At 35.0% G+C, this 24,397-nt stretch overlaps 1 protein-coding gene across 2 annotated transcripts in view; it reads right to left on the bottom strand.

The window, feature by feature from the left end:
- Positions 1 to 24,397, bottom strand: part of CACNA2D1 (calcium voltage-gated channel auxiliary subunit alpha2delta 1) — a 365,213-nt gene that overhangs the window by 30,434 nt on the left and 310,382 nt on the right. The window contains exons 14-24 of one of the 2 annotated variants that reach the window (XM_059471496.1): positions 23,376 to 23,425; positions 21,671 to 21,760; positions 18,552 to 18,620; positions 16,931 to 17,005; positions 15,534 to 15,608; positions 12,779 to 12,835; positions 8,898 to 8,969; positions 7,715 to 7,786; positions 3,888 to 3,949; positions 2,146 to 2,222; positions 141 to 201 (exon numbers count right to left, since the gene is read on the bottom strand). In XM_059471496.1, coding sequence (XP_059327479.1) covers positions 141 to 201; positions 2,146 to 2,222; positions 3,888 to 3,949; positions 7,715 to 7,786; positions 8,898 to 8,969; positions 12,779 to 12,835; positions 15,534 to 15,608; positions 16,931 to 17,005; positions 18,552 to 18,620; positions 21,671 to 21,760; positions 23,376 to 23,425 — 760 coding nt within the window. The remainder of the gene's footprint in view (positions 1 to 140; positions 202 to 2,145; positions 2,223 to 3,887; positions 3,950 to 7,714; positions 7,787 to 8,897; positions 8,970 to 12,778; positions 12,836 to 15,533; positions 15,609 to 16,930; positions 17,006 to 18,551; positions 18,621 to 21,670; positions 21,761 to 23,375; positions 23,426 to 24,397) is intronic. The other variant, XM_059471497.1, reaches the window with a different exon arrangement.

Below are 24,397 nucleotides of genomic sequence, written 5' to 3'. Positions count from 1 at the left end.
ATGATGCTATTTACATTCCAGCATGAAAAAAGATTGGTAATTTTTTACCAAATGAAGCTTTATTGGTCAAATCAGTATTCTCCATGTGCTAATAATCAGATCAGATGCAGAAATAACACATTACTGGGAAATCCACCAACCTGGGTGCTAAAAATGTATAGCCAGATTGATCAAAATCCTCAGGCTTCAGTGTTTCTGTAACTAAAAACATGAAAAGTAAACACCAAGTAAGTAAACTGGAATTTTTGCCATTGTTTCTCCTATCAAACTATCTGGCTAACTTTTGCATGCATCCATGAATTTAGAAAGAAATGTTTTAGACACTTTCTCCCTAATGAATTCCAGGCTTCTCAGTATTTCACAACATAGAAGAAATTACTTGATTATTATATACAATGCACAACTATAAACAGTAAAATAATAGCTAACAATTTATTTAAGACATTTAATTAGAATCGCAACATGAGATATTTTCAAATATCAAACAAATATCAAAAAAATGAAATATTTTCCCTAGAAGTAAACTCTGATACAAATAAATGATGCTGAGTTTTTAGAACATGAAGAAAAATACTGCTAATATTTTCTGTAGCAAAATGTAAAACTCTCAATCGTTGTAGCATCACTGTAAATCCTACTAAAAAAATGGCTTTAATAGATGATATCACTGAACACTTATGGGACCAGACAAAGAAGCATTAGAGATCAGTAACATATTAAAATATACATGAAAACAGAAAAATACTTCACTTTTGTTTTTCCCTTTCTATTGCTATGGTACCCAATGATCATGAAGAGAATCCTGAGATGAGGAATACAGAGGAGAATATCCAGTAGGAATAGAAATATAAGAGAAAAATATCAACTGCAGTAAACAGAAGGAAATTGAGCAACAAGAATATACTTGCCCTTTTTGGATGTCACTATCCATCAGAAAGAGAAAGCAGGGAAACAGAAAAAAACAGGGTAAAGCACAAGGGGTCACAAACCAATATTTTATTCAAACAGCCCCTTGAATAAAAATATTGCACATAGATTCAAAGGTTCAATTTACAAACAGCTGTAGTCTGGAAAAAAAAAGACAAACATCTCTGAAGACTGAAGAATAGGTTCTTAGTTATTTCTCAGTACCTTCTATACACTGTGGCTATTTCAAGGGTCTGTTTTGCAGGTTTTATTGATACAAGTGAAAAAGCAGATGATCTAGTTCATCAAGAGAATCACACTCTCTGCTTAAAAAATTAAAATACTCCATATTGGAAAAAGTTACAAAATAAATCACTTATTATTAAAAGTTGCTCTATTCTTCTTCATTTGTGGGAGCAATGGTAGAAGAGAGTGATGCAGTGCTAACCAAGTTTCTCTAAACTGACAATATCTGTGCCTCTCTGAGGTTTTTTTTATGTTTTTCAAACTTTCTATTTAACTACATACTTTTTCTAAATTTATCACAACACCTGAAAAAAGTTACAAGGCTGTGATTGGTTCTATTTTGTGTACTACCTAGACTAAAATTAAACTACTCCTAAAAAAAAATAAAAACAAAAAATCCTTTGAATACTGACAAGTATAATTTTCAGCTATCACTTCAGAATCTGTAAATGGTTTAAAATCAGTCTAATATAAAACTACAATGCAAACATCCACTAAAACTAATTGTAAAATAAATAAAACCTAACTGCAACCCAAACCAAACAGGGCTTTCACATCATTCTAGCAGAGATAATTTGCTAAATATTATACTGTAACTAAAATACAAAAAAAAAAGGTATACTCTTACAGTCTGTATCACTATATTTTACTAATAAAATAAAAAAAAAATAAAAATTTTTTATCCAGACCCCTGTTTTATCCAGACCCTTAAAATGACAGCAATAGAGGATACACAAAGCAATGATTCTATAGGCACAGAGCAAGGGGAAGGGGTGTCAGTGGGACTGACATGTTCTGCACATATTCTATTTTTATAGAATATTTCTTGCACCTCAGAGGTTACAACAGGTTAGAATCATTGCTGAAGATTTTGGGTACATCATGGTAACATCACTGAATTCCACAAAATTTATGAGTTTCAAACATTGCTTTTTAAGTGAATCTGAGACTTTGCAATACCAGACAATACCAGGGAATCTTTACAATACTTACATCTGGCTAGAACTATAGGTTCATCTATTTTGGCTTTAATATAATAAAAGCTGTATGATGGTAACACCAGTGCCAAACTGCAACAGAAATGAGACAAGTAAAGCAATTATGTTATTTGCAGCAGTTTTCTAGTTTCAGCTTCTTTGTGTTTTGAAAGTAATTAACAATTTTGTAATTTGGACTGTCACCAGATGAGGCACTCACACTGTGAAATATCAGCCTCACACTCAGTAATAGACACAAGTACATTTATGCCAATCCTGATCGTCCCTGAGTTTACTTTCATTCTTATTTACACTTATAAACACAAATATATCTGTAATGTTTAGCAGATACACAAGGCATTTCCAAATAAATATAAATAAAAAATACATGAATTTTGTATCTTCCTCTGACACACTTAACATCCCAATATAACATGTCATGGTAATCACTGACTGCAAAAATATCACCTAGGGCTGTGCTGATCTGCACACATCATATAACCAGAGACTCTCACTAGTAAAACAACCAACAATATTCTCCAGGAAATGCATCTGGCAATACTTGCATTAGCATCCATTGCATTCAGGATCCAAAAAAATTGTTTTCTTTAATCATGTAGTCACCACCAATAATTATTGGACATAATTGTAGATAATATTTAAAATTTGCAGAGCATTTGGAAAGTTTTCTTTTATATTAAAATTATTTTTGTTAAAAATGCAGGAATTATTTTTGCAGCTATATTCTACACATATGTAGAAGAGTTCAGTTCTAAAAATGCATGTAAAGGACAGGAGATATGAGTAATCATTAAATAAGCATCATCAACTCCTAAGTAACATCCTTAATTTTTACACTTGGATTACATCCATGCAGAACTGCAGCAGCTCCTAATGAAGAGCTGCAGAAATTAACATTAAAAATCTTGCACTGTTGACCCATAAATGAGCTGACCTTTAGTGACACATTTGCAATTTATACAGAATATGAGTGAGATTGCTGAATATTTAGTGATAGCTTTCTAGCAATTCTCCTCTAGGGAAATCAGTGTCAGTGCACCTGTCATTAACAGTTAATGCTAGCAGAAATTGCTAATTAAAATCTATAATTTTATGTTTAATAAGTTTTCTGCAAGGATACTCCGAGGATTTATTGCTATATCCCATGCCAGGAAGCTCAGGCAGAATTAAGAAGTCATTTAAATTTAATGTATTTCTCTAGTGATTGCTAGATGGCAGTCTGATGAAAATTTCCTTTTCTTACAGAGTATAAAGATAGAGGCAGTTCAACAGAAAAATGGGATAGTGAATAGAAGATCCTAGGTTTATGTTCTGTTGTTAAAATGGATTTGTTTGCATTTACATCCAAATTAGTGTTTGAATTCTCAGTGACTGTACACCTGTGCAGGATACAACAGAAATGGGAATCCAGCTTGTCTGAGGATTGCTATAATTCACCATAGCAGAAATAGCATTTTGGTCAAAATTTGACTCAATATTTATACCACTTAGTTTTTAACTAGAGTAGTTTAACTTTGCTGAGACTTGGAAAACCTTTCCTTGTTTTGGGTAATGTTAAGGAATGTTTCAACATTCCTTCTAATGCTACAATGTTGTGTGCTTAAATGAATTAGAAATAATATACACACCAATGTCACCTTAGCCAGTATAAAAATTGTAATGCTAAAAATATTAACCCAAATTAACCAAAAGGACACTTAAATAAACAAAGGAAGTCAGTGGACAGAAATGAGTTACCTGTAATCAGTGCCATTCACAGCAGTCCATGTATATGTTCTGTTTCCTTTATCAATATACCTCTACAAAGAGATTTTGGTGAAAAATTGAATTATTAAACTAAGGAGCTTCAATAATTGTGACCTTTCTTCGAAAAATACTATGTAAAATCAAGTACAAATCTTTTGTATTTCTATTTATTTTGCTAAAATCATGGGTTGAGCTGCAACTCTTTTCCTTAAATATATTCCAAACTTACATTTTGCAAAAGAATCAACCATATAATTGAACATGAGTAAACTTAAATTTAAATAAAATCAGACAAACCTGACCTGTATTTTTCACATTAGCCAGGCCTATACAAACCATTAAATGTGTGATTCAAATTTGATAGAAAATGCATTCTCTTTTATGGAGAATTTTGCACTTAAACTATGAAAAGACTGAAAAAAACCCCTCAGTTATAAAAAGTCTTTGTAGGTAAGTCTTTAAAAACAAAACCACCCATAGCCCACCCTTCCCACCCTTTCAGGTCACAGCACCACTGGCTTAATGAATTTCTATTTGAATCATATCTACAGGCACAGTCTGGTAATTCTGATTGTATAGACACCCCCTGCTAAACTTAACATGTGTTTCCAATCTAATTAGGAAGGTCTTGAATTTGGGAAAAAATGTAACATTGAAATAAATGTTTATTTTTAAAAAAACTTAATACATTAGGATAATCTTTACCATTTGTTTTCTTGTGGTATGAAAAATAGCACGATAGGCACAGTCCCACAGTTCCCCATAGATTTAATCATGAATCCACCTGGCTGACATTGTTTTACTCAGTTTTCCACTTTGAAAGCTGTACGATTATGCCAGCTGCAACATATTATTACTTTAACAATCAAATTTTTGTAAGTATGCCAGCAGTGAAGACTGTACAGCTGTTGCACTGCAACATTGCAAACATTGGTGAAAGGTACCACAGGTACACCTCTGGGTTCTTTCTTTCCCTATGGTAAAAGGATAGTGAGAAAATGACCATTTGGAAAAGAGGTGACTTGGATGACAATAATAAATTCAAAGTCTCTCATTACCTGGCTGCTGCTTTTCAGTAAAGCATGACAGGAAAATAATTTATTATTTTCATTTTTGAAAGAAAATTAAGAAAAGATGAAAGAAAATGAAAAAAAAAAGATCAAAGAAAATCAGAAAGAAGATGCATATAACAGTGTCTTGTACTCTGATACATTTTGTATTTAAGGTAAAAAGATGGTTGAAGAGATTCCTGTTGAAGCCTATTTATACTGAATGTGTACTTCAGGCTAAAGTCAGCCACCTGAACCTGGTGCCTCCAAATCAGGCACAGTGTCATGGGTAGCCCCACAAGAATAAAACAGTGCCCAAGGTGGGAGGGGAGGGAAGAGAAGAACGGGGCTGTAATTAAATCTTGTTGCCACCAGCATTGTCACAGTGCCTGAAAGCAAATTGGCTGAAAGCTCCCTCCCAAGCAGACCCAGCAGATAACACATCCTCACACCTCAGCTCCCATTCCCCTTTGCCAACTCCCTCAGTGGGCACTCTGAGCCCATCCCATCCCCAGCTGATCACTGCCAAGAACTCACACATGGCACTGCAGCTTTTGTGACCCTTCAGTTTTCACTGCTGCCCACCCCTGCTGCCAAATGTGGCAATGCTTTTGTTCCTATGGCATCTCCTCTGTTCCTTGGAAAGCCCCCGAGGCCTTGGAGACTCCAGAGCACCCCACCCACATTTGCTACAAGCCCAGTCTCTATGCTGTAGGATGAAGTCATCTCCCAAGACACTGCTGGGGCCAGCTGCAACACAAAAGGAGAGCGATGCAAACTTAAACCAAAAAAGCAAAACAAAAAGAACATCAATTTTAAGCCCGAAGACTGCAACTGTCAGTTCAGAGCAGCCGACCACATCAGCCCATTTTATAAGAAAATATATGAAGCTATCAAGTGCTAAGTGATGCATGGCTCATGCGTGGCCCGTGGTTTAAAGCAGCTTTTTTCTGGTTCTAGCAGCCTGGAGCTGGGGGCTGCAATGGCTGGAAGCAGTCATCACAGCCAGCCAGCTCTGGCTTCTCCTTTCTTCTCTCACAGAGGTCTGGGTAGAGGAAGAAATCTTGGGCCATGGTGAAAGGGAAGGTGAGGATAATTAATTTCATTGGCATTGAGACATCTGGGATCAAAGGCTGGGGATATTTTATTCCAACACAGATTGTGGTCTGGGCCGTGTGTAACTGGCACATTCTCATGCACCCAGGGATGTCACATCCTCCCTCCTGCCCAGATTCTGCAACTGACTTCAGCATTTCCAACACTTCCCTCCCTCTTTCTTTGGGCAAAGAGTTGCAGGACTAACTATTTCAGTTCTTGTGTAGAACAGAGCCTGAAAAATGTACAAAAAGCCTGAAATCTCTTCAAAATGTTTGCCATTAATGCAATTTCTTGTACAACCATAATAATATTATTGTATTTTTGTGACCTTCTAACCCTTCCTCTTCCAACCACCTACACAGAGCCTTTTTCACCCATAGATCTGGAAAGACACTCCTTAAACAAAACAACATAAATCTGAAAATGTGCCAGCATGGAGTCTCTTCCTTCAGCAGCAGTTTATCCTCATCTCAGATGCCAGCAGGGCTTTGGACTCCCTGACAGTGGCACAGGAATGACCCAGTTTCCCCTAAGGGAACAGACTGGTGGCATCCTAAACATCCTAAACTGCATGGGATCCTGACACAGGGGAGGGGGCAGAGCTGGCATCCACTGGGGCTTTGCCTCTCTGCCCCAGAAAACACCTATTTGTGCACCATCCTCCAACACTGGAACGCTTCAGGAAAAAACACAATTTTTTCACAGGGCAGGATTTACCCAGAGATTGAAAAGCAGTATTGTAAAGCTTGGTTTTAGCATTTTACTGTGAGAAAGCATGAAACGCTAAAAGGAGGCAAGGGCACTTTTCACACTGGGAAAAGGGGAAAGTCAGTATGAATTAACTGCAAGCCATTCTTCTAATTATTGTTACAGTGAGTTTATATCTGTGGGTTGTGCAGTGTCTGCTAAGTCATCAAATTAAATATCTTCAAACTGAATTATGGTCAGAGCAAAAGAGTTCCAAAAAGCTGTTGTGGAACTGTGACTGTGGGGCACACTCTGGCCAGAGCTGCTCCTGCAGCACACCAGGCATGATTTCTTCTCACTGAGGTCCCCATGAAGTAGGCACCCATGTAATGACCCATATCAAATCTGAGTATTTCCTATTGCTAGAAAACAGTATATTAGCATATTAGAGAAAACAGTAGCAATGTTTTTCAGGAATAAGTATTTTGGACAAGAAAATAAAGAACTCAACAAGCTGCTCAGAAAGTACATGATATAACTGTAAGATGAATTTGCTTATCCCAAAGAGTCTTCATTTATGGCTAAAAATATTACTTTATTATTTTTTTCTCACAATTTTCTTCCAATTCAACCACAATATAAACTACCAAACCCATCCTCACACATCTCTGCAAGCAAATTAAGCGCTTTGTTTTGGAATTCATGCACAGAAGTAGGCTGGGTCCATTTCCTGTTGAACAGAGTGTAAGACCTCATCAACAACTGCCTGATTAATGATGCACCAAAGAAACCAAGAAACAAAACAATTCTTTTTTTCCTAAGTACATATTTTTTTACTATAAGCCAGTAAAACTAGCAAATCTGAAAGGAAAAAATGGTACAAATTGTCATTACAAAATGAATATCACAGCATTTCACCATGTCACATTATTTTTCTGGTTTGGTTTATTCTTGTAAATGTAACTCTTTGGGTTCCTATCTTACCTCATCTTGGGACTTGACCAGTGTTTCAAATGTTTTTTCTCCACTTTCTCCATCTATCATTTTTTTCCGAATCTATTGGCAAGGAAGAAAAGGAGAAAGTGAAATAAAGAGAAAAAGTGTAGGTTTTGCATGTAACATGAATAATCATTCAAGTGACCAAAATATTTCTTAAAAACACAGAAAATGCTAATGCAAATGGAAGTCACAACTATTAAAAAAAAAGTTTTGTTTACAATTTTCTGATTTTTCCAATTAGAAGTTGTTTTATCCAAATATATACCAAATCAGTAGAGTTAAGAAGCAACAATTCTGATGTACTTTCAATTGCCAGACCATGCCATAAAACTCCTTGATGTTGGGCAGTGACAGAGAGAGAATGAATTCTGTGTGAAATGAAGTTTTCATTCTGCATGAAAAGAAGCTTTGCCTAGCATTTCTTGTCCCTCCCAGCACATCTGTGTGATTCAGGTAGTAGCACTGATTCACAGAAATACTTTTGTACCAGTTCAAGAGTAACTCCCCTCTGAAGCAGCCATTTCAAAGAAACTTCAAGGCAGAATTAAACAGATACCAAATCAGGGTGATTACTGTCAGTATAAAAGAACAATTCCAGTCAAAAATATGTTAAAGATGTAAAATGTTTAAAAGCCTTTAATTTGATTTCAGAAAAATAACTAATTATCTTAAAAATTTATAACTTCTGAATATATTACAAAATCAGTAACTGAAAAATATACAGAGGAATTAATTTGCTGTCCACACTTAACTTTGTTTCTCAGTTCTCTTTTTTGTCACAGGAACAATATTGCATTAATAGGGAAATACTTTTAAAATATTTCAGGTAAATATTCTATTAAAAAGTGTTATGAAAAAGTGTTTTGAAAAATTTTTCTAGCTTCCTTCTCAGGAATTGGTACTTTAATGAAGAAGAATTTAAGTAGCAATCATGGTGGTTTTCAAAATGAGACGAATATAATACATTGCCCTTGCCTATGAATAATGCTGGGGTTTAATTTGTCTAAATATAACTTTATTTCTATATAAAGTTATATTTAGACAAATTTAAAATTCAGATTTATATTGAAATAGATACCTATTCAAAATCTAGAACATTGATTGGTTTGCAGTTATGACATGGTGAAACATGAACAGCAACAGGAGCTAAGAAACCAGGTAATCTCACCTCAACTTTAATATCATTTTCCAATTCAGCATCTAGAAAATCCAGCGTAACAGGTTCCTGGGATTTAGGATTCTGAAGCAGAAGATATTAAATGATCAAATAATAAAGACAGAGTACTTTAATATCACAAACCACTCTAATCCCTTCATTTCAAATTAGCCTACTTTACTGGGTTTACTTACCCGTCTATTTTAATCTCTTGTAGCATTACTAGTGGCCCTTTCTCATTTATTTTATTTTGTTGAACAGGGAGGTTAATTGGATAAGTGAAAATCAAATTAATACTAATTGCCAGTGTCTGTCTACAGCCTGTCATGTGTGGGGCTCAAGCAGAGGAAGCAGAGGATATGAATCTCTCACTTGATGTCCTGGCTCCAAGAAAGGAGAGAGAAATTTGGGAGAGTTTTCCACCCAACCAGCAAGCTGGGCAACTGTACTCTGCAATTTTACCAAGAGCAAAATACAACACAGGCTTGCTGATGTGAGGTGGGAATAGACTACAGTTCAAGATTCAAAAAGGCAGCAATTACAGCCAATTACTTGGGGTTTATAAAAAATAAACCCCACTTTTTTTGTCAGCATTGCAGGACTTCCCTGAACACCTTGGAGTTTCAAAAGCATTTCTCTTTACATCAGTACTGTTACCTCCGTTTAGAAGATGGAAACCTGTGGCACAGAAATACTGAAACCCAATCTTCCAGACCCAAGGAACATTGATGATGTAAACCCTCAACTGTGGAGCAGAGAGAACTTTGGTGATCTACATCTGTAGAAACCCTGGCCCCATAGGAGTTCTGGAAAGCCAGTGTAGCTCTGCTGAAGTAGATCAGACCACCCTCCAGCCCCTGCTCCTTTCTCAGCTGCAGTCTGCATTTACTTGGCCAGAGCCATCTTCCATATGAGTTGGAATCCAACATTTTTTTCTGGCAATTTCTCCTAAGCCCCATTGACTTTATATTGTGTGTGGTGTAAAAATAATCCATCCTCATCACCCAGTAGTTATTTAATGCACCCCCTAAAAGCAAGTGCATTTCTTTAGAACAAGGAGTATGGGGATCTATTACTTAACCATTCAGAGTGGAAGATGAAAAAAAAATAAAATTAAGGGATTTCAGCAATTCTCCTATACTGACATATAGATTAAAGGTAGACTAAAGTCCCTTCCTTCAAAATTACAATCATATTTCTCATATCTTAGCATTCTCTGGCAAAGCTAAATGACAAATGTACATGTGACTGCTCTATCAAGGAATGCATACATGTTTCATCACAATACATGTATGCACTGGAAGCAAGTAATATCCTGAACAAATGGTAAAAGATGCCTTCATGTAACAGTCTGGAGTACTAAGAGCTTAACAACAGCTCTTATTTTCAAGATTGTAATATAGAATAGTTCCAGAAGACAGAAGATTATTTCTTCTTTTTTTTGAGGACAAAATGTACATGTCTCTGGCTATACAGAATCATTCTTGTTCTTAACAAGACTTACTGTCTGCTAAAAGAAAAAAACAATACATTTATTCTCAGGAAGAGAATATGTACTGAAAAGACTGCAGACAAAGATTCTGGGAATATTCTAAATATTTCTTTAAAATATTTACTGAAAACTTCAAGAAAATTTTTGCATATCTATTTATATATGATTGATAAAACTAGCAACTTCAATATAATGGCATTAATGTATGCTCCCTACTAATTCAAAATTATTCAATTGCTCTGCAGTTGCTTTTCCCTCCCAACAAATCTACACTCTCAAAATAAGTAACAAAAGGCTTAAATGTAAAAATAAATAAAAATTTATATATCTTACATGCAATGGATAATGAATAGCATGGTCAAACCCAAACAGCATGCATGAAGGCATTGGCATGGCAGAGGAGGCATTTATGAAGTTCACATTCCATTCCAACACACAAAGGAACAGAGAAGAAAATAAATGGTAAAAAAAAAGAAAAAAAATAATAAAGCCATCACATCAAATCAAGGTCAATACTCATTTCAAATGATAACCTGGGCTAGTCATAGTCAAGGAGTCCCAAAGACAAAATAGCAAACTTTAATTCTGTAAAAATTCAAGTATGCATTAACTGTTCTTCTTTTTAAGATTTATATTATATCACTTCACATTTCTTATATGATACTTATTAATCACTTTTAATAGGCAAAAAAAAACCTAATTATGTATAAATGCATTCTTAGATGTGCCTGAGGCACAAAGACAGCCACTAAGAGCTAGAACAGAAAATTCCTACACTGCTACTTTAAAAGGGAAGACTAATTCCCCTTTATATCTCTTTTCTCCAAGAATGTTTATACCAGTATTTGGGCTCCATAATTTTTCTTTCCAAGGTTGCCATTTACTGGGGTTTATTCCAAGCCACGAAGAAACAAACTTACAGTTCAGTTTGTTCTTCTCTTTATCCAGTCATGCCCGTAACATGACTGGAATAAGCTCACCACCACCACCATATTCAGCAGCACAACTTAACAAAACAGAACAGAAATAAATCACCAGCAATGAAGCATGCAAACAAAAGGATTGCAATCCATTTTCAGCAGGACAAATAAAGGCAAGGATCTGTAATTTCAATGACAACTCATGAAGGAAACAAAGAAAGAAAGAACTGGTGCAGCAACATAAAAAAAAAGTTAACTAAAATGTTTTTGTGTGTTTTGGGAAGTCAGTTCTCACAAATTCTATGGATGACCTTGTTTGCTGTGTTGCAGGAGCTTAGTTCTTACTCATACCTGCAGTATTAGTGAAGACAAAGGCTACTAGGCTTTTAAAAGAATTTTAAAAGAAGTGATGGAAAAAAGTCACAGAGGTAAACTGAGGAGCATCTGGAGGGGATGGGAGCCCAGAGCTTTTGCAGTGCTGACCTCCCCGGGCAGCAGGCACTGCCTGGCAAACCCAGCAGCAGCCAGACACACCATGGCAAGCTCAGCAGCCAGGTGTGCTAAGAAAACCAAGATTTTTTATGATTCAGTGCTGATTTCTCCAGTGCACAAACAAAAACTCAGCCCTGAGGTGGCCTTCTACACGTGTTATAAACACAGCCACCCAATACTTGCTGAAATCACTGACCTGGATCAGGATTTTACACCATGTTTTACTGGTGTTGCTGTGCAGGCCACAAGTTTTGCATTACAGATTCCCATATGTGTAAGAAATCAAACTTGATATACCATGTTTAAGTTTATTATTTTTCTAGTTACATAGTTAATATATTCCTTTAGTGATTTTTAAATTTTCATTACATGTTTTTTGCTGAGGAATTGCATTACATAAACATGACTAGTTACACTGTTCAGGCTAATGGCAGTTAATTCTGTGCAGTTGGGTCTGCTAAATTGAGAAAATTTAGGATATAGATAAATAAATGGCAGATAGAACATATTCCCTACTCTGACTTCCCCAGGGGGAAAAAAAAACAACCAAAAAAAAACCTGAACAACTCATATTCTGTAATTTTATGCAGCATACACTGTACAATAAAACTTGGCAATAAAGTCACAAGAATTGTCCTCTGATCTTCTCTTGACTTTGGGTTTATGCAAGCAAAGCCAGCACAAGTAGTCTTTTTTTATTTCCACTCTTCAAATTAATTTCAAAATCTGAAGAAGAATTTTTACAGCACGACTCTAATTAGCACCTATTAGTAAAGCATCATAGTTTAATGGAATGCCCTTCACTACAGCCAATAGCATGTTTTCTATTATTTAAACAGGAAAGGATGCAAGCTTCATGCTTTGGAAGCTGTTTGTCACAATAAACAGTTCTCTAGTTAGATTTTTCCTAGTAAGCAGGGCAGAAGCTTTCTAATTATATTTCCAGGTCTATGCATTCTAATGCACTAATCACCTCCATCCAAAGTTACCTGTACATGGGGTCTCCTTTTTCTCAATTTAACTTTTGGTATGCCCACACCAATTTGCTGAAGTAACAAAAAAGCAGTAATTTATATTTTTGCACTCTTAGTTAATAGCCTACGTATAGAATGGGAATGTTTTCTCAACATCTGTGCTGTCCAGTGCATGTTTACTACTGCAAGCAGAGACCACCCCTCACCCTGATCATGAATTCTGAGCTCTCTTCCAGAATTAAACACAGTTTTAGGATAGGGAAACAAAAATCAGACATATGTTAATGTGAATAAAATTAACAGAGGGCTCTCCCTTCCACATATTCTGACAGAATAATATATAGAATGAGAATATCTCACTATTTATTTATATTTGATCCTAAAACCCAGCTCCTCCTAAGCTGCTTAAATAACCCTAAACAGTAAGAAAGAATATTGGGCTTCACTGAAGGCATATGGAGTTTTAGGTCTGCCATTAAATGGGTCTTGATCAGAACCACAGTAAAAATGAAGAGAAGGATTCTAATCTTTTCACAATGTAACTAAGATTTAGCTTGTTAATACATGCTTAATGGACTCACTTCAGTGACTACGTTTGTTTGGTGGTGCATCCACCTGTTCTCCCCCATAACAGTGGGAAAAATATATGCATATATGCGGACACACACAAAGAAAATTGACAATAAAACATAAAATTAAGTACTATAAAAACACTTGCTAATTACACAAACATAAAAATTATTTAAGCTGTTTAAAACTATATTAAGATGCATATTAAAAGTTTTCTTGTTATGCTTTGGCATAATTTTCACATATTTCAGCAAATAAGAACATGATGGGAAAGGTTTGAATTATTTTAATGTGCTTTTGAATTTGTTGTTTGTTGACTTTTCTCAGTTGTGCAAACAACGTTACAAACTTCAAGTCAATTTCTCAAAATATTGATTGTGTTGAACCAGTTGTGATTTGAGGAAATAGATTTTCAGAAGGAAAGCAGAAGACATTCAAAAGAAGGAAGAATTGGAAGTGTAAGAAGCCCTCACCTCTCCAAAGGTAAAGACGTAGTTATGTTTTATTTTACAACTATTGAAAAATTGCTGGCAAAAAGGGTTAAAATGATGTTTGTTAATAACTTAACAGCTACTGGGAGGTTCAACTAAAATTAATATGACATGTTAAAGAAAGTCCATGAATTCTAAATACATCTGTCTTTGTTGAGTACTTAGTTTTAAACTGTAGTTCCTGTATCAGCCTGAATAGCATGCACCACCCCACACAAACTGGGAGTGGAAAACTCTAGTCTGTGTAACTGTTAATAACAACAATAAAAATAATAATTCAAATGTTTAATGTTACATTTAGACATTGTTCTACAACATAACAATTGTTACTTATAAAACATCCTGTTTTACACATACTCTAAATCAAAGTTTTGAGCATTAAGGGAAAACATCTCAGGACTTCCATATCCTTTTAAGAGGAAAATTACACAGAGAAACCATGACAATTAGCATCCTAATAATCCACCTCAGTTTTCCTAGATTTATTTGGGATGAGCTGAGTTTTAAAAAGAATTTTTTAATCTTCAACGTTGTGAGGCAACAGTGCAGGATAACAGCACATCTGAGATGAACAGAGTCCATCAGTTTCTTAGAAGATTAGGTCTAAAATAAGACTATTGCCTTGCTTCTTTTTACATTACTCCTATGAATGAAAAGACAGTTTAATTTGCATACAAGGGAAAGATAAATAGGCCAATTACTAATAACCTCTAATTAAGAAAATATTGGGTCAGTAATGATGCAGATTTTTGCCTCTGAAGAATTCACAAAAGAAAAACTATCAAAACTTCCATTTTTTAAGACATGAAAATCAAATGCGGATAGCCAGAAACTGAAGTCCTGCTCAGTTATGGAGACTATATAAAACCCTTCTTTTCCATGGTTTTCCTTTCTATTTTTGAAGTGCCTTTTAAAATAAATCAAAAGGGATATCTCATTAAAAGTTACAGTAAAGTTATTCTTTCTCTTCTTCAGAAGCACTTTTTTCTTTCTTGTGTTACACACTTGGCAAAAGATTTCAAATGTATTAATTACTGCACCAGGAAATTAATTCAAATATTCACAAAGCTGACTTCTCCCAGAATAAGAATAAAATTAATCACTAAAATGATTATGCTAAGATGAATGCTTAATTTCTTCTTCTGTCTTGTTTAAACAGGTTAATCTACTAAAACTCTAGTGTTCTGGGAAGGGGTGCTCAGCTAAATCCATCCTAACTCTGAGATCAGGTTTCAGCTCTGGTAAACAAAAAAACAACCAAATAAATAAATACAACAATTCAAGTAAAATACATTGTGTTTTCCTCTGATTTCTTTGGTTTTGCAAGTACAAAAATTTCAATCTTTTAAATGAGAAAGCATCACAAAAAAAAGGTGCATAAAAGCTCAGTTTGCTTCAAGATGCTTCATAATGATTATACTGTTTTCACGATGATATTACAACTACTACTAATTGTTTTAATGTTAATAAGTATATTAAAACGCTTCACATGTATAAATATGCATTCAAAATATACATATTTTTATTTTATTAATAAACAAATTCGATATATGTTAAAGCTGGTGGATTTGGATGAAGCCATATATGCACCACAGATTTTCCTGACACAGACAAAACGGAGAATTTTCACTATTGCTGTCTTCTATCTTCTAATTTTTTCTGACAACATCCCCTTAATATAGAGAAGTAAATTAGAAGGTGTTTCATACCTTTGGTTGGAGATTTGGATGCAGTAGCACATACCCATTAGGATCAATTGCAAAATAGTATCCATTTGGACAAAGCTGGAATAAAGAAATGAAATGTAGCATTATATGGTTTTAAGTAATGAAGAAAGGGTAATTAATAGTTTTCAAGAAATGCTCACATTGTGGAAAACAGACGCCTCAGGCATCGTGAAGTATAAGATTACTAACACAGACAAAATAATTTCTTAATTTTTTACTCTTTTAGGATCATAAACTTGGAGAATGATTTAGGCTGATGAAACCTCTGAAGGTCAGCTGGTACAACCTCTCACTGAAAGCAAAAAAATGAAGTCCGACTTAAAAAATAAAGTCCAACTAAAAAAATCAACTTAGAAGTTGGACTAGGTTTCAATTCTTTGAATACCTCCTGTGCAAATTCCTCAACCTCAGGGAAGGGCAGTCTATTCTCCTTCTTCCCTAATTTCAGCTGGAATTTCCATTGGAAATGGAATTTCTAGTTACCTATGCTGGTAGCCTCTTTTTGAGGCAGTGTTAAGGTCCATTTTCTCCAGAATTCCCATTAGCTAACCCTTAGGCTCCTTCATCATCTCAAATGCATCTCAGCTTCTTCCAGGTACCAGGTACTGCAGACCCCCCAGCCAACTTAGTAGCTCTGCACTGGGCCTGAGTACTTATTACCATTCAGGAAATCAAATCTGGACAGTGTACTGATGCAGATGTTTAGTGCACAGCTGGTTTTTGCTGCCATGGCACACTGCTAATTTATGTGCTGTGTGTCCTCCACCGCGACTCCCAAGTCCTTTCCTGCCCTTTGAGGCAGCCTGAGCTGTGGTGGGGGATTATTCCATTCTAAATGTAGGACTTTGCATCTGCCTTCAGTAAACTTGTGATGCTCCTTTTCCTCCCCAGCTTTTGTTTTCCACAGCACCAGTTATTTTCATAGAAATTCCACAGCTAGATGTCTACATAAATAAATCAATCATATTGAGTAGGATACAGACAGACACCTATATTAAAAAAATTTTCTAGAAAGAGATGTTCTAGACAAATGGCAAATATTTTCAGCTGAAATGATCGTGCACTCTGCATTAAGAACCAAACATTTAACTAAAGAGCAGGGCCTTAAGATACAGGAAGATAATTACTTGTAATACATCCCCCAATGCAAAAGCTGACTTTTACACAGTGCACTCTGATGGACAAATCACACAGTAACACATATATGGCTGGAGAGAAAACCACCAGAAAATGAACAACAATAGAATAGAATATATGAAAAGAAGCCTGCTGGTATTTTGACTCAAATCCAGTCATTGCAGCATGACTTATGAAAGAGCATGCCCAGAAATCACACATTAAACACACGTGATGGGAAACCACCAGTGCAAGCAGCTCACCGTAAATCGGGGCGTCAGTTTCTTTATGTCCTCCAAAGAGACATCCACCCCCATTACTCCAAGAATCAGCTGATTCTGGCAAAATTCAAAAATGTTAGTATGTATTAGATATATTTACAATGCAGAATAACTGGAACAATCAGTAAAATTGTATTTCTGCCTTCATGTTTTTCTTGACAGATACATTTGTGAAGTTGCCTATTTAGTTATGTGTCTATTCTGAATATTTTAAATTAAATGATTCAAAATAAAATTTAATAAATTTAGAATTTAATATAGAATATGAAAATTATTTCTGAAGATGGATTCCTTCCTAGATTAAATAATATATGTAAGAACAAAACAGCTAAAAGCAAAAGTGATGCAATAATATTGCCAGTTATGCAGATACTAAACTAGCAGCACCAGCACTTTTCATGTTGGGCAGCTGGTAAGTGAGACCTCAAAACAATTAACTCTTTGGGCTATAGTATAAAGCTCAATGAAAAATATTCCAATGCAATAAAAAATCCCAGTGAATAAAAGAATCATCAGCATTTGAAATCAGGGACTCAGGCAGTAAAGTTATTTTGCAAATAATTTCTTTTTCTACTACAAAAAAGGGAGGCAGTCATTTACATAGTGTGACCTGAATCCCTTTTCCATATAAAATAAATTTGTAAAATTTGCTTGAGGAGGAATCTTTCAGTCTATAAATAGATTAAGGTGGAGATACAAATTGAGTATCTCAATTAGAGATTGGAGTTCCCTTCTTGCTCATGTGTACTAGATCACGTCTGTTTTAATTCTCAGAATGACATCCTTTGATAATCAGTAGTCTGTCACTTTGAAGAGGACTGAGACAATTCCAGGCATTGTCTTGTAGATAAGATTAAGAAGCATTTTCTTTTTTTGAGGGAAGCTAAGAAAACTCTTCTGAAAGCAAGCTAAAGAAATGCCAAAACCTCATTGATTCATTCTATGTTATAGCTGAGAAACTGAATCAAATAATATTTGGTCTAAATTTCTGTATATTTTGACCTGAATGGAGTACACAAAAGTAAAATATTTTACTACACATTGTTCAAGCATATTCCAGGTCTGTTTTTTGTTTTGTGAAGAGGACACAGATTCCATGTTAGACAGTAATAGGAATGGGAAATTTTATTTATTCAACACTTAGAATTTAATCTAAATACGGTGCTCTTTTCCATTATCATTACTAATGATGTACTAATTTATATTTTCTACATCACTGCCTTTTACCCTGAAATGCCACAGCCTCAGAGATTTGCTAGAAATTTATCTAGACATTATTTCTTAGAAAGGTCTAAATAATATCATCATCTACTTCCCATCTATTGAGCACTTAGAGCATTCCCACTGCCACTAAGACAGAGGGAGAGACAGTGGAGATAGTGGAATGTCACACCCTGAAACTCAGAATGACAAAAGGTAAAATAATGCAGTGTATTTTCCTGTTCCCAGGAGGTGATCAGATAAGCAGATATGACCCCTTTGTTTCTGATGTACAAGACAATTACACTGCAAAATATTCTACGGAAATACACGTACTTCAAGGCATTTAATATTAAATTTAATATATAAATGCTATTTTTTTTTCTTTGAATGAAAAGCTTACGATTTTCCCATTTTGTTCCCTTGTTAGATTGAAGACAGGCAGAGTTCCTGTAATCACAAGGCCCAGCTCCTAAAAAATAACCAGTAAAGAAGGGAGAAAAAGATTTTTAGTTAAAAAGCAAATGTTAAGACATGATATATTAGAACAATGGAAGAATGTGTGTAGCTAAGCAATTACTTTCAGTATTTGTAAAAAACAATTACTTTCAATTTTGTAAAAAAGAAAATAATACTTTACTGACTTGATGAATAAAAAGTTGGAATTATAAATTTTTTTGTCCACACATTATCTTTTTTAAAATTGATGATGGTCAACAACTTAGGATATAAAAGTTTCAAGAAACCTAAATATTATGAAAATATATTTGCAGCTACAGTATCCACTATGCATAAAACTATGGATAAGGAAAGGAAAGGAAAGGAAAGGAAAGGAAAGGAAAGGAAAGGAAAGGAAAGGAAAGGAAAGGAAAGGAAAGGAAAGGAAAGGAAAGGAAAGGAAAGGAAAGGAAAGGAAAGGAAAGGAAAGGAAAGGAAAGCTTAGAAATAGTAAATTCCAATTTGGAGTGATGGTGTTCGTGTTCCCAAGTCCCTTTCAGTGCAATGGGGCCCTCCTCTCCTGGAGATGGCTGAATTCCTGCTTTCCCATGGGAAGCAGTGAATTAATTCTCTGTTTTGCTTTGTTTGTGGGCACAGCTTTAATTTTCCTATTAAACTGTCTTTGTCTAAATCCACAAATTTCCCTTTTGATTGTCTCCCCAGCCCCACCAGTGGGGGTTTGGTTGATGGCTGGGGTTAGGCCACAACAGGTATATAACACATACAGGGAAAAACAACTGAAAAATACAACAAATAATTCCTCTACTTTTTCTATCATCACTGCTTTGGAGTGGTGTGCAATAATGTCTATATGGGCTTGGCAAAATCAGTCTCCTCTGGTACTGAGGCAACTGAGAAAAGGAATTTGCATTTTTTGGGAAGATATAAGAAAACTGGTTTTCCTTTAGTACTCTTCACAAATCATACAGAAAATAGGATCCAGAGCCCCATATGTTCAGATAGCCAGGAAAATTTAGTTTTCTATTCCAAACTGTCCATAGGGAGATTTCTACCTTTTTTTTATGTGATTGTTTAATTTTAAACTTTTCCCCTTCATTTATGCTTACTCTCCTTCTATCTAGTTTATTGAGGCGTCTTATCTCTTTTCTCCCTTTGTTTTACTTGAAAAGAAAAAAAAAGCTAGATCACCATATGAATGCACTGTGGTGTAATCTGTTCTCTCTTTTCCCAGCCCAGCAGCACCTTTTTGAATTTTACACCATCCTTCATGAACTCACATTTGTGTATCAAGTGAAAGGTCAGAGTTAGTAAAGCTACAAGCAAAGCGAAGTGGATTTTGTAGGAAAGTAAGAGAAATAGGGATGAATCAGTAGAGAAGACATTATTTAGAAGAAACATTGAATAGATACATAATGAAACAGGAGAGGGATGTAATATGGGGGATAATACCATCTCCCCAGTATTAAAAAAAAAAAAAAAAGAAGGTAAAGTTAGAAAGGATAGAAAGGATAACAATTATGAATAAATTTTGCCTAACTAGTAAACCTAAAAGTATCTGAAAATTCTTGGATTATCTTGAAAATGAAGCCAAAGCAACACAGAAATAGAATGTGAAGGGACAGGGCTAAAAAAGAGCTGTGAATTGCTACAAATACATTGAATTATTTAAGACAGTCTTGAAAGCCAGACTGAAATGAAAGTTCCTCTTCAGAATTTTATAACCTGAATTTATGCACTAATGTGGCCTCATGTAATAGACTTTGCATTACTTTAGTCTTAGCCACAAAAACAGTCACTGGACAGTAAGAACCAAATTATAGGGATGAGTCCTGTAAGCCATATGTGTGTTTGTGAGTATACAATTGTAAATATACAATTTTATACCCACAAGCACACATATGTAACACATGAAGGCAGAAAACCTTGAAGGAAAGACTGAATGAACCCACTGAGTATATAAAGGAACAAAAGAGATGCCTGCAGGTGTCACTTATTTTACTTGAATCAACAGATCTCTATTCCTAGTTACAAATTTATCTTTGGCTTTACAACAGGATATGTACAGAGCATAAGAACTTCTGTCATCACATCCTTTATGTTTCCAGTAAGTACCTCAAAAATAACAAACAAAACACAGTTAAGGAACTTCTGGACATTGAAATTTCAATGAAAAACTAGTTCCTCTGTGTCATGCTCTGTTATATTGACAGTAAAAATTATATGTTGATTAAAAAAAATAATTACAGGAATGGAAGATGTGCATTTTGACATGACGTTACACGGCTACGTGAGCATGGATAAATACGTGAGTCCAAATCACCATTTTGCAGTAATTTTTGCCTCAAAAGCAGGTTATTCAGAGCAAGAGATTAGATTTCCTCTAACAATACTTTTCCTCCTGTAGTTTCCTGAGTATGTTTGTTTTACAAGACCAAAGTGATAAATTCAGCACTAAGAAAGCTTTTCATAACTGTTTTTGTTTATATCCGCATTATTTACACTGTCCAATTAAAGGTTAAAGAAATCATTACCTTGAGCGAGAAAGCAATTACAACAACCCAAGTTCAAAGTTTGTGCAAATACTTAGTAATACTGATAGATTTAATTCTGCCTGGAATGTTCTTGGGAGGTGGAAAAAAAAAAAAAAAAAAGAGGAAAAACTAAGAATTCTAAGAATTCCTCCACACCAGAAATGTAACAAATGACCTTTACTGCTGTAGGTACAACAATGGAAAGCTATTTGCTTCTTTTTTTTTTTTTTTTTTTTTTTTTTTTTTTGCTTAAGCTGAGAACAGCAGTGGCCTGTACTTCAAAGTCTGCAGAGAATAAACTGGTTTTCTCTGCTAAATTTCAGGTCACTTAGATGGATACTAGGTGCAAGTAAGACCAGCACATTATAAATAGATCTCTTCCTAGTGGCTGTTCTATTAATCAGCATAGATGTTAGAAAAACAAGAATATCATATTTGGAACTGTAAGAAATTGGATTAGTGGGAAAGCAGACCCACATAGTTACTGATTTTCTAAAATTCTTACTTTAGTAGAGACAAATACAGATCATACCAGAGCATCCAGATAGACATTTGTCCATTGGACTTGTTTGGCTTGCTCTCCAGCTAAAACCATTGGTCTTCCCAAAACATCCAGATATTCCTGTTAAAAAGTGTAATGAACTCATCAGAAGGCAATTCTTAGATCAAAGAGCACAAGCTATATTAAAATCAACAATAATTAAATAATAAAAATTAAAATATCAGGGGAAAAAAGGAAATCAAAAGTCACCATTACTACAGGAGAAGCATTTATTTACTTCTTAAAAATTGTACCACAAAATAATTAAGTCTTCAGTTTGCAGTATTTACTGAAGAGGTAATTCCTGTATTCCATTCCCAGTCACACAGAACTTACACACTCTTAACCACCACACTTTTTCCACAAACTGAGAATTACAACTATTTTTATTTAATTGCTAATGACATAAAGAAGTTGCAAGCAGATTACAGAACCATCAACCCAGAAGAAAGAGTGGATAATGGAGGGTGAGTGGTGTAACATCTGGGTATGTTAAGTTCCTAGAGCAACAATTTGTGTAACTTCTATTGGAATAACAAAAATCAGAATTATAAAACCTCTTTTTCCTGTCTTTCTTCAGTTTGCGAGTATGGCTAAAGCTGGTGATCTTATGAGATGTCAGGTTTCTGGACTTATTTGGGAGTGGATGCCATCAAACTTTTTTCAGTCATCAACTTTTTCTACTTGTCTGATCTTATTAGAGATATGTCTTGCCAGACACTGTCTGGAAGAGTTTAACAGAATCAAAGGTTTCTTATTCAAGCCAAAAAAGGATTCTTATTTTCTGCCAAAAAATGTCATGCCTGGCCTTGGAAGGACAAAGAACTGCTGTGATATTTCTCTGCTTTTCTGGACATGTGAGTATCTGGACTTTCAGACAATTGAAAAGAATAATTGTTCTTTTACACTGTCCATCTTCAGTCTGGAATTCATAATATAATCTCAGAGTCCTGTGCCTTTGTTTATCTACATGCAAGTCTGCTAAGATGCTCCTACATTCTTTTTGAAGGAAAGAAGTACAATCTCTTCTGAAAGAGTTGGATCCATCCAGGTACCTCTCCTATAAAGCAGGATTGTGGTGCAGCACCCACATGAGTTCAGATGCTCTAGCAGGGCTATCCCCTCACATACATCCACAGCAGTGATAAAAACCCTTTGGGTCATGCAGAAAGCATGGCAGAAGGTGAACTGTGAATGCCTAGACACTTTATAAAAAATTACTGGTTTTATAGAACTTTATGATGAAATTGCTGTCATGTCTCAGCATCAGAGTTTGAGGGACCATGTAAAACTTGGAGGAAAGCTGAGCCACAAGCTCAGTCCTTGTGCAAAGGCCTGAAGGACACAGAGCACTTCAGAACTTCAGACACTCCATGGTGTGCCCGTGGTCAGCCTGCTTTGGAGGAGGTGAATGTGAGCAGTGCTGTGACCAGGACACGAGCTGCTCTGGGCCAGGGTAACAGGGATAATGTTTTAAACTCTTTCTCGGCAACCACTTAAAATAAAAAGTAGAACATTTTAAGAGAATAATCCCTTCAATGTAGAAGAAACTCTAATTTTTTTATATTTTCTTAATGTAGTGTATCTTAAAATTTAATTGATTTTAGCAGAGGTGAAGAGCAAACATATCCACAAACATATATTACTCCACTTTCTGCATGTTAAAACTGCATCTGGATTTGGCCAACTCACTTACCTGTGTGTTTATTCTTATGGCTCCAATAGATGGGATTTCATAGTAATAACCTAAAATTTGAAACGGAAACAATGTCATTTTACCATAATAGATTAATGGCCCCTTAATCTTGAGGAATGTAATTTAGCTTATAATTTCTAGTCTAAATTCTATTAGAATTATTGTTTATGAATGGAATACATTTTAGTAGATGCTACCACAATGCATGGTCATATGATGGGTCACCATGTAATTCAGACCAAGGTAGTGACTCTTAAGTAATGACAATTATAATTTGTTTCTTTTGGCTGTTTTGTTTAAGGTTGTATCATATACTGAGTTTATCCCAGTTACTATGATGTGCAAGTATATTTAATGTTTGTTTTAATATGCTGTGACAGCAACATAATTACATGCTGAATGCATATAGGGATGTAAAAATAGCTAGGGTCTGCCACAAGAGTGAATTCACAGTATTAAAATATACGGCATTCTGTGGAATGAAAAAAAACTAATGGTATTTCTCCTACACAGAGAATGTACATCAGAAATGTCTTTATTTAGCACTAATTTTATTGCTCATTTGTTTGAATTAAAAATATTTAAAATACTGTCCATGTAATAAAACTGAAGCTGGGCACTGAGATCCATCTTCAGTCCATGAAATTTTTAAGTCAGATTGGAAGGAAGAGGCAGAGAATTAGAGAGGTAAACTATTGATATTAGTAATTTCCTTTGCTGTACGCAAAATCTTTTAATTTAGGAAAAAGTAAATAAAACTGCTTCCTGGGATGTGCAAACAAATAATCACAGGAATTTTAGACAGAAGATTAGGATCATTCTGCTTCAATAATAAGATGACATAGGTGGTTATGCTTTAAACCAGCTGGTCCTCATTTGTTTTAAAACAATGGCGGTCACATGCACACAGTATTTTGAGATATAAAGATGTTAAAAAAAATCTGTTCAAAACATAAATATCAATTTTCTGTTATTATCTAACAATAAAATCTGCTCTTCATGGTGTTGTAGTATCTTCTGCA

This window comes from Ammospiza nelsoni, chromosome 5, assembly GCF_027579445.1.
Source record: "Ammospiza nelsoni isolate bAmmNel1 chromosome 5, bAmmNel1.pri, whole genome shotgun sequence".
Classification (NCBI taxonomy): Eukaryota; Metazoa; Chordata; class Aves; order Passeriformes; family Passerellidae; genus Ammospiza; species Ammospiza nelsoni.
This window is presented reverse-complemented; position numbering and strand designations above follow the sequence as displayed.